General features: G+C 33.9%; 1 protein-coding gene across 3 annotated transcripts in view; it reads left to right on the forward strand.

The window, feature by feature from the left end:
• The window catches only part of LOC135275602 (uncharacterized), a 392,966-nt gene extending 381,223 nt beyond the window's left edge, over positions 1–11,743 (forward strand). For 2 of the 3 annotated variants that reach the window (XR_010343209.1, XM_064377796.1), the window contains exons 3-4: positions 9,748–9,838; positions 11,201–11,743. Coding sequence is in view for 1 of the 3 variants with exons in the window: in XM_064377796.1 (XP_064233866.1) it covers positions 9,748–9,838; positions 11,201–11,239 (130 nt within the window). In the remaining 2 variants the exon portion in view is untranslated. Of the gene's footprint in view, positions 1–2,557; positions 2,670–9,747; positions 9,839–11,200 lie in introns of all 3 variants that reach the window. The other variant, XR_010343208.1, reaches the window with a different exon arrangement.
• Positions 11,744–12,098: the final 355 nt, after the last annotated feature.

The raw sequence follows: 12,098 nt of genomic DNA on the forward strand, positions 1-12,098 counted from the left end.
AGATAAATAGCATAATCTCATATATAGAAAAACCTAAAGACATCACCAAAAACCTCCAAACTAATAAATTCAGCATAATATCAGGATAAAAAAATAGGTGTTACCACACACAAACAATAAAATAGCTAAAAAGGAAATAAAAAAGCAATTCTATTTACAATAGTTACACATACAAAAAAAAAATTTCTAGGAATGAATTTGACAAAGAAGGTGAAAGAACTTTGCAATAAAAAGCTATAAAACATTTGTTAAAAAAAAAAAAAAGGACACCAAAAACTGAAAAGACATCCCATGTTCATGGATTGGAAAAAATATTGTAAAAATGACCATACTATAATACCCAAAGTGAATAACAGATTTAATGCAATTATATAAAATGACTAATGTCATTCTTCACAGAAATAAAAAAAAAAAAATCCTAAAATCTGTATGGAACCACAAAAGACCCTGAATAGTCAAAGCAATCTTTGCCAAAAAGAACAAAGCTAAAGACATCATACTACTAAATTTCAAAATATATTACAAAGCTATAATCAAAATAGCATGGTACTGGCACAAAGGCACACTGACTAATTGAAGAGAATTCCCAGAAACATACTTACACATATATGCTCAACTGATTTTTGACAAGTCAAGAAAACACAATCTCTTGAATAAATGATATTGGGAAAACTGGATATCCACATGCAGAGAGTAAAAATGGACTCTTACCCTTTATATATGAATAAATTGAAATGAATTAAAGATATAAATGTAAAATCTGAAACTAAAACTACTAGAAGAAAACATACCATACAAAACTCTATGACATTGGTCCAGGTAGTGATTTTTTATACATGACCACAAAAGCACAGACAACAAAAGCAAAAATAGACAAATGAGATTGCATCAAACTAGAGAAGTGTCTCACAGTAGAGGCAATAATTGAGTGAAGAGATAATTAAAACCTATAGATGGGTAGAAAATAATTTTAGAAATCATACATTGAATGAGACTAATATTCAAAAGATACAAGAAATGCAAGTTATTCAATACAAAGTAAACCACTATTAAAATTGAGTCAAGACACTGAATAGACACCTCAGAAGATGACATACAAATAACCAACAGATAAATGAAAAAAATAGTAAAAATCTCTAGTAGAGAAATGCAATAAAACCACAATGAGATACTACTTCCCACCTGTTGATTTGACTATTGTCAAAAAGATGACAAACACAAATATTGGCAAGGATGTAAAGAAAAGGAAAACCTAATATACTGTTGGTGGAAATGTAAATTAATATAGCCATTTTGGAAGAGTATGAAGGTTTCTCAAAAAATTAAAATTATATGATCCAACAATTGTTCTTCTGTATATCTACTCAAAGCATTAAAATCTGTATGTCAAAAAGATGTTTGTGCTCCCATCCTCTTTGAAGCATTATTCCTAGTGAAATATATGAAAACAACTGAAGTGCTCATCAATGGATGAATGGATTAAAAATGTGGTATTTAGACACAAAGAAATACTTTTCAGTCCTAAACGTACAAGAAATTCTGTCATTTTCAACAACATGGATGAAACTAGGTGGACTGCATAAAATAAGCTAAGCACAGAAACACAAATACCACATGATCTCACTTATATGTGCAAAGTTAAAAAAAATTGAACTGATAGAAGGAGAGAGTAGAAGAGTGGTTACTTAAGGCTGGCAAAATAGGTGGTCAGGACAAGTGGAAACATTAATTAAAAGCTACATAAGTTCAGTTAGAGTGGAAGAATTAGGTTCTGGTAATCCATTGCACACCATGGTATCTATAGTAAAAAATAACGTACATTAGGGCCCCTTTATGTGTGGTTTCACTTTCCTTGGTTTCAATTATTCATGGTCAACCATGGTTAAAAAATATTAAATAAATTCAGATACGATTCATAAGTTTTAAATTACAAGATGTATTGAGCAGCATAATGAAATCTCTCATTCCACTCTCTTGCCCAGGACATGAATCATGATTTTGTCCAGCATATCCATGCTACATATGCTACTCACCCATTAGTCACTTAGTAGCTGTCTGGATTATGAGACCACTTGTGATGTTGTAGACCAAGTAACACTCATAGCTCCAAAGTGCAAGAGTAGCTGATGGTAGCATTTCAGATATGCAAAAGAAAAGTCACAAAGTTTGTCCTTTAAGGAAAAGGGTTAAAGTTTAATGTAGGTATTTCTTTATAGGAAAAAAAAAAGGCGTGAGGCATATGTATAGTTTGGTATTACAGGAGGTTTCAGGCATCCACTGAGGGTCTTTAAAGTTATTTTCTGTGAATGAGGGGGGCCTACTATATTGTGTATTTTAAAACATTACTAAAAGAATGAATTTTAAATGTTCTCACCAAAAAACAGCAGTATTTGAGATGAGTGATATGTTAATCCACAATCTATATATTTATAGAAATATCACATTGTACTTCACAAATATGTACAACTTTTGTCTATTAAAAATAAAACTGAAAAAATGATGTAAAAGGCTTAAAGATATTTCAATAAATGTGTTATATAATGAGTTTACTTTGTAGTTCAAATTATAAAGTATGCCTATTCCTCAAAAACAAACTAAACCCAAAGCTGGAAGAAAAGAAATAAGAAAGATTAGAACTAAATAATATTGAAACCAATAAGCAATACAAGGTATCAATGAAATGAAAAGTTGATTCTGAAAAGAAACAAAATTTACCTTGATGAATTGATTGCTTTTGGTGTCATGTCTTAAGAATTCATTACCAAGGCCTAGGTCACATAAGCTATTTTTCCCCCTCAACTTTTAAGTCCTGGGGTACATATGCAGGATGTGCAGGTTTGTTACATAGGTAAACATGTGTCATGGTGGTTTGCTGCACATATCATCCCTTCACCTAGGTATTAAGCCCAGTATCCATTAGCTATTCTTCCTGATGCTCTCCCTCCCAGTCTCCTCATTCTGACATGCCCCAGTGTGTGTTGATCCCTTCAATGTGTCCATGTGTTCTCATCATTCAGCTCTCACTGAGAAGTGGGAACATGAAGTGTTTGGTTTTCAGTTCCTGTGTTAGTTTGCTGAGGATATGGCTTCCAGATTCATCCATGTCTCTGCAAAGGACATGAACTCATTCTTTTTATGGCTGCATAGTACTTCATGGTGTATATATTCCACATTTTCTTTATCCAGTCTTTCACTGATGAACATTTTGGTTGATTCCATGTTTTTGATATTGTGAATAGTGCTGCAATGAACATATGTATGCATATGTTTTTATAATAGAATGATTTATATTTCTTTGGGTATAGATCCAGAAATTGTATGGCTGGGTCAAATGGTATTTCTGCCTCTCGATCTTTGAGGAATTTCCACACTGTCTTCCACATTGATTGAACTAATTTACACTCCCACGAACACTGTAAAAGCATTTCTTTTTCTCTGCAATCTTGCATCTGTTGCTTCTGGACTTTTTAATAGTTGCTATTCTGACTGGCCTGAGATAGTATCTCATTGTGGTTTTGCTTTGCATTTCTCTAATGATCAGTGATGTTGAGCTTTTTTTCATTTTTTGTTGGCTGCATGAATGTCTTCTTTTGAGACGTGTCTGTTCATGTCATTTGTTCTCTTTTTAATGGGGTTTGCTTTTTTCTTGTAAATTTGTTTAAGTATCTCATAGACTCAGATATTAGACCTTTGTCAGATGAAAAGATTGCAAAACATTTCTCCCATTCTGTAGGTTATGTGTTCACTCTGATGACAGTTTCTTTTGCTGTGCAGAAGCCCTTTGGCTTAATTAGATCTCATTTGTCAATTTTGGCTTTTGTTGCAATTGTTTTTGGCATTTTCATCATGAAATCTTTGCCCATGCCTATGTCTTGAATGGTATTGCCTAGATTTTCTTCTAGGGATTTTACAGTTTTAGATTCCTTAATTACAGATTTAATTCCTTAATTCATCTTGAGTTAATTTTTGTATAAGATGCAAGGAAAGAATCCAGTTTCAATCATTTGCATGTGGCTATCCAGTTATCCCAGCACCATTTATTGAATAGGGAGAATCCTTTCTCCATTGTGTTTGGTTTGTCAAAGATCAAATGGATGTAAGTGTGCAGTCTTATTTCTAAGTTCTCTGATCTGTTCCATTGCTCTATGTGTCTGTTTTTGTACAAGTATCATGCTGTTTTGGTTACTATAGTCTTGTAGTATAGTTTGAAGTTGGGTAGCATGATGTCTCTTTTATTCTTTTTGTTTACGATTGTCTTGGCTATACTGGCTCTTTTATGGTTACAAATGAATTTTAAAAGTTTCTTCTAATTCTGTGAAGGATGATCAAAGGTAGTTTAATGGGAAGAGCATGGAATCTATAAATTGCTTTGGGCAGTATGGCCATTTTCAAGATATTGTTTCTTTTGATCCATGAACATGAAATGTTTTTTCATTTGTTTGTGTCCTCTCTTATTTCCTTGAGCAGTGGATTGTAGTTCTTTTTGAAGAGGTCCTTTACTTCCTTTGTCAGCTGTATTCCTAGGTATTTTATTCTTTTTGGAACAATTGTGAATTGGAGGTCATTCATGATTTGGCTCTCTGCTTGCCTGCTTTTAGTGTACATAAATGCTAGCAAATTTTGCAAATTGATTTTGTATCCTGAGATTTTGCTGAAGATGCTTATCAGCTTAAGAAGCCTTTGAGCTGAGACAATGAGGTTTTCTATATATAAGATCATGTCATCTGCAAACAAAGATAATTTTACTTCCTCTCTTCCTATTTGAATAGCTTTTATTTCTTTCTCTTGCGTGATTGCCCTGGCCAGAACTTCCAACACTGTGTAGAATAGGAGTGGTGAGAGACGGCATCTTTATCTTGTGCTGGTTTTTAAGGAGAATACTTCCAAGCTTTTTCCATTTAGTCTGATGTTGGCTGTGGGTTTGTCATATACGGCTCATTATTTTGAAGTCCATTCCTTGAATATCTACTTTATTGAGAGATTTTAATATTAAAAGATGTTGCATTTTATTGAAGGCCTTTTCTGCATCTATTGAGATAATCAAATGGTTTTTGTCTTTAGTTCTCTGTTTATGTGATGAATTACATTTATTGATCTGTATATGCCGAACCTTCTTGCATTTTGGGGATAAAGCCAACTTGACAGTGGTGGATAAGCTTTTTGATTGCTGCTGGATTCAGGTTGCCAGTATTTTATTGAAAATTTTTGCATTGATGTTCATCAGGGATAATGGCATGAAGTTTTCTTTTTTTGTTGTTGTATAGCAGCCAGGTTTTGATGTCAGGATGATGCTGGCCTCCTCAAATGAGTTATGGAGGTGTCCCTCCTTTAAAATATTTGGAATATTTTCAGTAGAAATACTACCAGCTCTTCTTTGCACCTGTGGTAGAGGTACAAAGAGGAATAATAGCCTGCCAATCAAAAAAAGCTCATCTGGTCCCGTTTTTTTTTTTTTTTTTTTTTTTTAACTGTCAGGCTATTTATTACTGCCTCAATTTCTTTCTTAAAATAATAAAAAAAAAACTTTATTGTGCAAAAAACACTGTTAAGGAAATAACAGAAAAAGACACAGACTTAAGAAAGTACTTGCATATCAAATACTGAAATATTTGTGTCCAGAATGTGTAAAGAATTCTCAGAATGCAATAGGAAAAGATAAACAAAATTGGCAGACCATTAGCCAAGAAAAAACAGAAAATTCAAATAAGCACATTCAGAAATGATAATGATGACATTACAACTGATACCACAGAAATACCAAAGATTAGATATTTCTATGCTTCTCTAATGACAAAAACTAGAAAACCTAGAGGAAATGGATAAATCCCTGGAAACATACAGCCTCCCAAAATAAAACCAGGAAGAAAGAGAAGTCATGATCAAACTAATAATCAGTCATAAAATTGAATCAGCAATAAAAACTTTCCCATCTCCACCAGAAAAAAACAGCCCAGGATCAGACAGATTCATAGCTGTATTTTAACAGGTGTACAAAGACTAACTGATACCAATCCTAATGAAACTGTTCAAAAATACTGAGAAGGGATTCATCCCTAACTCATTCTATGAAGCTGATATTACTCTAATCAGGCAAGAACTCAACAACAAAAAGCAAACTATAGGTTAATATCCTCAATCTAGAATACTAGCACACAAAATCCAACAGCATATCAAAAATAATATGCCACAATCAAATGGGTTTTATTCCATGGATGCAAGGATGCTTCAATATACACAAATCAATAAATGTGATGTACAATATAAATATAATTAGAAAAACCATACATCATTTCAGTAGATGCAGAAAAAGCATTTGACAAGTTCGGTATCCCTTTATGATAAAAGCCCTTAACAAATTACTCATAGAGGAAACATACCTCAAAGTAATGAAAGCCATATGTAACACACCCATAGCCAACTTTGTACTGAATGAAAAAAAGTTAAAAGCATTTCCCTTAAGAATTGGAACAAGACAAGGATGCTCACTTTTGCTACTCCTATTCAACATAGTACTGGAAGTTCTAGCTAGAGCAACAGTCTAGAATTAGGACTTAAAATTTGGCTTTATAGGAAATTATATATGTAACCACCTATCTAATATACATTTACATGAGAATGTGGATCAAATCACATCACTGAAATACAGTTGGTCAATACAGATGAGGAAAAGCTCAAACTTGCTAGGCAAATAAATATAAATTACCCACCCAATTAATTATATATTTGTTAGTACAATACTTATTGATGACTGTTGAGGGAAACAGACAATTTCGTCTTTTTCTGAGCAATGCAAGGTGGTAGTCATTTCCTATAAGATAATTTGACTTTATTAACTATTGGTGAAGTGATCATTTCTTTTGATTCTAAGAATTTATCCTCAAGAAAAAAATGTATTTTTATATAAATATTTACATAAAACAATTGGAAATGACATTGACATCCAGTGAAAAAGAATACTGATGATTAATTGGCTGTATTTTAACAGAGCATGAAATCTCAAAACGATACCACAGAATAATTTTATGTGTCACTGGAAACAAAAAGTCATTACACATTCTAAACTAGAAGAATGGCAGTTACAAAATACATGTGTAAAGTGATCTTGTTTTATTACACATTTATATGAATATATATGCTTTTTATTAGGTATATTTTATAAGAACATATTGTATATTCAGTAAGAAAAAAGGTTTTATAAAAATTATAAAATACCCAGCTCAATATTTACTTCTAGAAAAAGTCTATTTATTACAGAGGATCCTGCTATTATAATACTCTAGTCATTTGTTCCTACATATTTATTGCTCAATTTTATTTAAAAATGTGTTTTTACTTGCCTATCTCCTTCTTGTTCATCTATAATACTTCATATGTTAAATAGTCTTCCCTCAATATGCCTGGAGGATTGGTTCCAGGAACCTGCGTCCCATTCCAAAATCCACAGACACTTAATTCTCTTATGTAGGTTTGTATAGTGTTTGCATATGAACCATGTATATCCTCCTGTATATTTGAAATAATTTTTAGATTACTGTGTTTGTAATTCCTAATACCATGTAAATGCTATGTAAATAGTTGTTATACTATATTATTTTTTATTTGTATTATTTTTAATTATATTGGATTTATGTTTGCTTCCCCATGGACACTTTAAATCTGCAGTTGAATCTGTGAATGCAGAATCCATGCATACAGAACACGTAGATGTGGAGGGTTGACTGTATGAGACACCCTGGAGAGGATGGATTAGCCGAAGCCATTCTCCTTTTCCCTTCCTTTCCCTTTCCACATTTCTATCTTAGGTGACTAGGTGCCACTAAGAAAAGAAAAAAATCCAAAAGTAATATAAATTTTAGCAGGAAAGGTGATTTTAATTTTGGAAATGTAAATAGAACTGTTTATGACATACCAGGGTTGTAATGTCTATTAAATAAATTTTAGCCTAAAGATGCCCTCTTACATATTTTAAGTTCAGCCAAAAGTTTTCCCCATACATAATGAACTGTAACAACTGGATGTGTAAACACACTATAACCTACCCTTGTACTAATCAGAGGGGTCAAATTACAGGCAGCCAACTGTTCAAACCATGTTCAAAAAGGGCAGCCACTGAGCCGTAACCAATCTGGCTGCTTTTGTACCTGGTTTCCATTCTCTGTACATCATACATCACTCCTCTTTTTCTGTCCATAAATCTTATCTGACTGTGTGGCAGCCCTGGAGTTGCTCTGCATCTATCCTGGTTCTTCTGAAAGCTGTCGGATTTATGAATCATTCTTTACTCAAACTGTTAAGTTAAATTTGTATTAAGTTTTTAACATGTCTTTCTGACATACTTAGGCATATCTGGAAATCATGTTTTGAATTAGACATTGTTGAAACTGACCCAAACTCTGTGATCCTGAAAGGCAGAAGGTAAAAAAATCTTTTCACCTTTTAGGTTTTCAGAAATGGCTTACTGACATGCACCACCCTCCCCAAGTGACTTGGATGAGACTCAAACATGCTTCCTTATTTACCTATGAGAAGATCAGGCAAGGGTGCTCCAAATTCCCATCCTTTGGTAAAGAATTAGCAAATTCTTTGTCCCCACTGATCAATCTAAACAAAAAGCTTGTTACCAACCTTTGCTTAAGATTCTCTTTCTTTCAAGTCCTTTATCTTTGAGTAACCTTAGCCTATGACAGCATACAACCCATCTTTAACATCACTCTCAATTGGCTGGCCTCAGGAAAACACTCCCTCATCTGCTGAATCATGACACTATTACACACTTACACAACTAGTTCTTTCTTAGTTTACTCTTTCCCATTGAAAAAACGAACAAAACCCTTTTGCATAACTTTTGATAAACTTATATTTTCTGGTTTTAATGTTCTCTCTACTGAAACAGCCCTCATTTTTCTATGACAATAGTCCCTTCCCCACCCCTTTCAAAAATCCTTTTGAATAAAGTATATTACTGATTTCATATTTATTGTATATTTAACAGCGTAATTAACATATAATTGGTATGAGAAAACAAAAAAGAGAATGTTACTAAATATGTAATCCTGAATATCATCAATATTTGCAAGGTAGAAGAAGGATCCAAAGTCTAGGAAATGGTTTGGAAAACAAAACACATACACAGGAAGAATGCAATGGAAATTGGAGAAATTTATAGAAAAACTTTAAAGAGAGATGTGCAGCCCTCACCAAATCCAAGATTTTGTTCTCTTGTCAGCTAGAAGGGAAAATAAAAAGGGCCTGGGAGGAATCAGAAAGTATTTAGCACCTAATAACTGCTGAGATTTCCAGTAATTGCTCTAGCCCTTAACCCTCAACAAGAACACTCGCCAATAAGTATGGCATGGACTTTGAAGGCCAATAGACTTAGATCTAAATTTACATGTTTCTGAGACACTGAGTAATTCAGCATAAAAATAGTAACAATAATAAAGTACCAAAACGATTAACATACTCAACAGTTATGTTCTAGGAATGAAACTTAAAAAAACACTTGTGCTATTGCAGCTAATTCCATAGACATTATATGCAACTATTTTCAACACCTGCATTTATCTATGAAGACACTGTGGTACAAGGAGGTGGTTTAAAAAACGTCCAATCTTAAATGATGAATCTGGAATTTGAACTCAGGCACATCTTTCCAGTCACTCAATCACCTAATTTCTACATTTCATTGCTGACTTTTTAAGTTCATTAAACTCTTTAAATTATCTTTTATCTTACTTTCTTTTATAGAAGTCAACTAAGAGTACATAGGACAAACATTTTTTTAGAAGGATTAAATGGTACAATAAAACAATTTGACCAGCATAATGTCCAGCACAAAGTAAGGTCTCAATAAATGTGAGCTCTTAATCTTTTGTAAGTGAGCATATCGTCTCAGAAAGGAAAAAAAAAATTCCCTCAAGGTCATTCAGGTGGCAATTAAAATAATTAGAATTCAAAGCCATATCTATGTAAACCAAAGTCTGTTCTTTTCCACCACTGCTTGCTGTCTCAAATAAGTGAGATAAATTGAATCTTGATTAATAAATGAAACAGTGCATTTACTTTTATCATTATGGTGCTTTGGGAAAGTATTTTTAACTAGTTCTCTTGTGATAAGGGCAGTGAGACCAACAGGACCTTATGTCTTAGTCATTGCTTCTCCATCTGGCATGATTGAGTAAGGATGCAAGACATTGGAGGAAAATGAATTCACTCTCAGCTTTCGCCTTTCTCTCCTTCTTACCAGAGTTTTACAACATCTGCTGCTGCTGGTTTTTTTCGCACCCATGGATCTTAATCATTTTTTTCCCAGTTTAAAATTACATTCTTCTCTAGGGGTGTCCTCAACACTCATTGCTAAATAATGCAGTTCATGATGTCACACCATGTTCTGCTTCTGTCCCTGATGAGTGGGCAAAAACCGAGCATATGTCAGACACTGAAACAGAGATGTCAGAAGCTCTCCAAAGCTGCCTCTAGTAAAGGCCCGATTCCTTGGCCTTGTGTAAAAGGAGATTTGATCCAGGACAACAAGAATAGGAGCTACTGAGGCTTGGAACGGATTACATGCCCATCCTCTGTGGAATAATGAAGAACACAGCAAACAGAGCTGCAAAGGCCCTTCTCAGTTGACAAGCTGCCATCTCAGGCAAGATGTAGAAATTGGATAAAAATCATAATAATGTATTTATGGGCTGGTGGTACAAAATTAGCAGCAATCAATGGAATTTTTAAAGAGAATCATACTTATCCTATTTTTTGAGTCCATTAGAAGACAGAACCCATGAAAAACATTTAATTTGCCATGTGTATGAGTTGTGTCAGAGACAGAGAAAGTAAAACATGGCATCAATTTGGATTTACTTATTTAATGTTTCTATTTCTCATTAGACTACAAGTTGCATAGTACAGAACATATTTGGAAGTTGTCTTTATTGCTGTGCTATTGCCAGATAGTAGCGAAATGCCTAGCATTGTGCTTGGAGCATACTAGGTGCTCAATAAATGTTTATAGAATAAATCGATGAATAAATGCGTGAGCATGAGGAAGGAAAACTGAAATCAAACAGAAAGGCTATATTTTGATTAAGTCCACTGACCACTGAAAAATACAGGTAAAGAGATTTAAAAGGATGTTGTGAGTAAAAACTCATGGTTTACCCAGTTTCCCACATTTAATACATGTTTGCTTTCTTTACAGGATCTTGGAGGTGGGAAAGCAGCCCAAGTGAAAAGGTAGCAGAAGGGGTATCCTTGTTTTGCCAATTATTCATCTGTAGGAGATGGTGCATTACATGAAATATTCTCTGCTCTCTCCTAACATCTACCCCTCACCAAAGAGGAAGGCATGACACCTGAACCTTTGCAGTATTCAGTTAAAGTTCTTTTGGCATGGTGTTGCAGTTGATTGCTTATCTTTCTCTCTTATTAGACTTAAAACTTCTGGAAACGAGAAGGCTGTATTACGTATTTGCCTCAGAGTCCTGGAGGCCTATCAAATGGCAGATCTTCAATCCATGAATGAATGAATGAACGAAATGTGAAGAAAAAAATGCAAGTTGTTTATTTTTGTTAAATTTATTTTTTTCAAAATATTTACTGAGAAAATGACTCTGGGAAGATGGCAGAGTAGAAACCCCCAGAAATGTGTTTCCCCAGCTAGACAACAACTCTATGGGCAGAATCTGTTTGATGTGACAATTTTTTGAAGCTCTGAATGGAATAAATATGAAGAAAATGCAAAGTACAAGTCTTGTTACTTCCAAGGGATGGCTTGTATAGTAAATTGTTAATTTTGTTGAGTTTCAGCTTTTGATTTGGAAGTGAGTACTCATTCCCAATCCTGGCCATGTTGAGAAGTTGTGTGCATGTTCCAGGAGCAGCTTGCACATGGTGTGTGGGAGCTAGGGTGAACAATAAGGATCCTAACCTTCAAACATCAGGTATCTGTTCTCTGATTACTAATTGCTTCTTCTGATTGAAGAGATACAGACACAGGTGAGAAGCCATTGTTGAAATCCTCACTGAAATTGTCATTATTCACAATAGCCAAAGGTAGAAACAACCCAAATGTTCATCAACAGATGACTGGATAACCA

The sequence above is a fragment of the Aotus nancymaae genome, unplaced genomic scaffold (genome assembly GCF_030222135.1).
Source record: "Aotus nancymaae isolate 86718 unplaced genomic scaffold, 86718_ANA_hifiasm-v0.15.2.pri h1tg000017l, whole genome shotgun sequence".
Lineage (NCBI taxonomy): Eukaryota > Metazoa > Chordata > Mammalia > Primates > Aotidae > Aotus > Aotus nancymaae.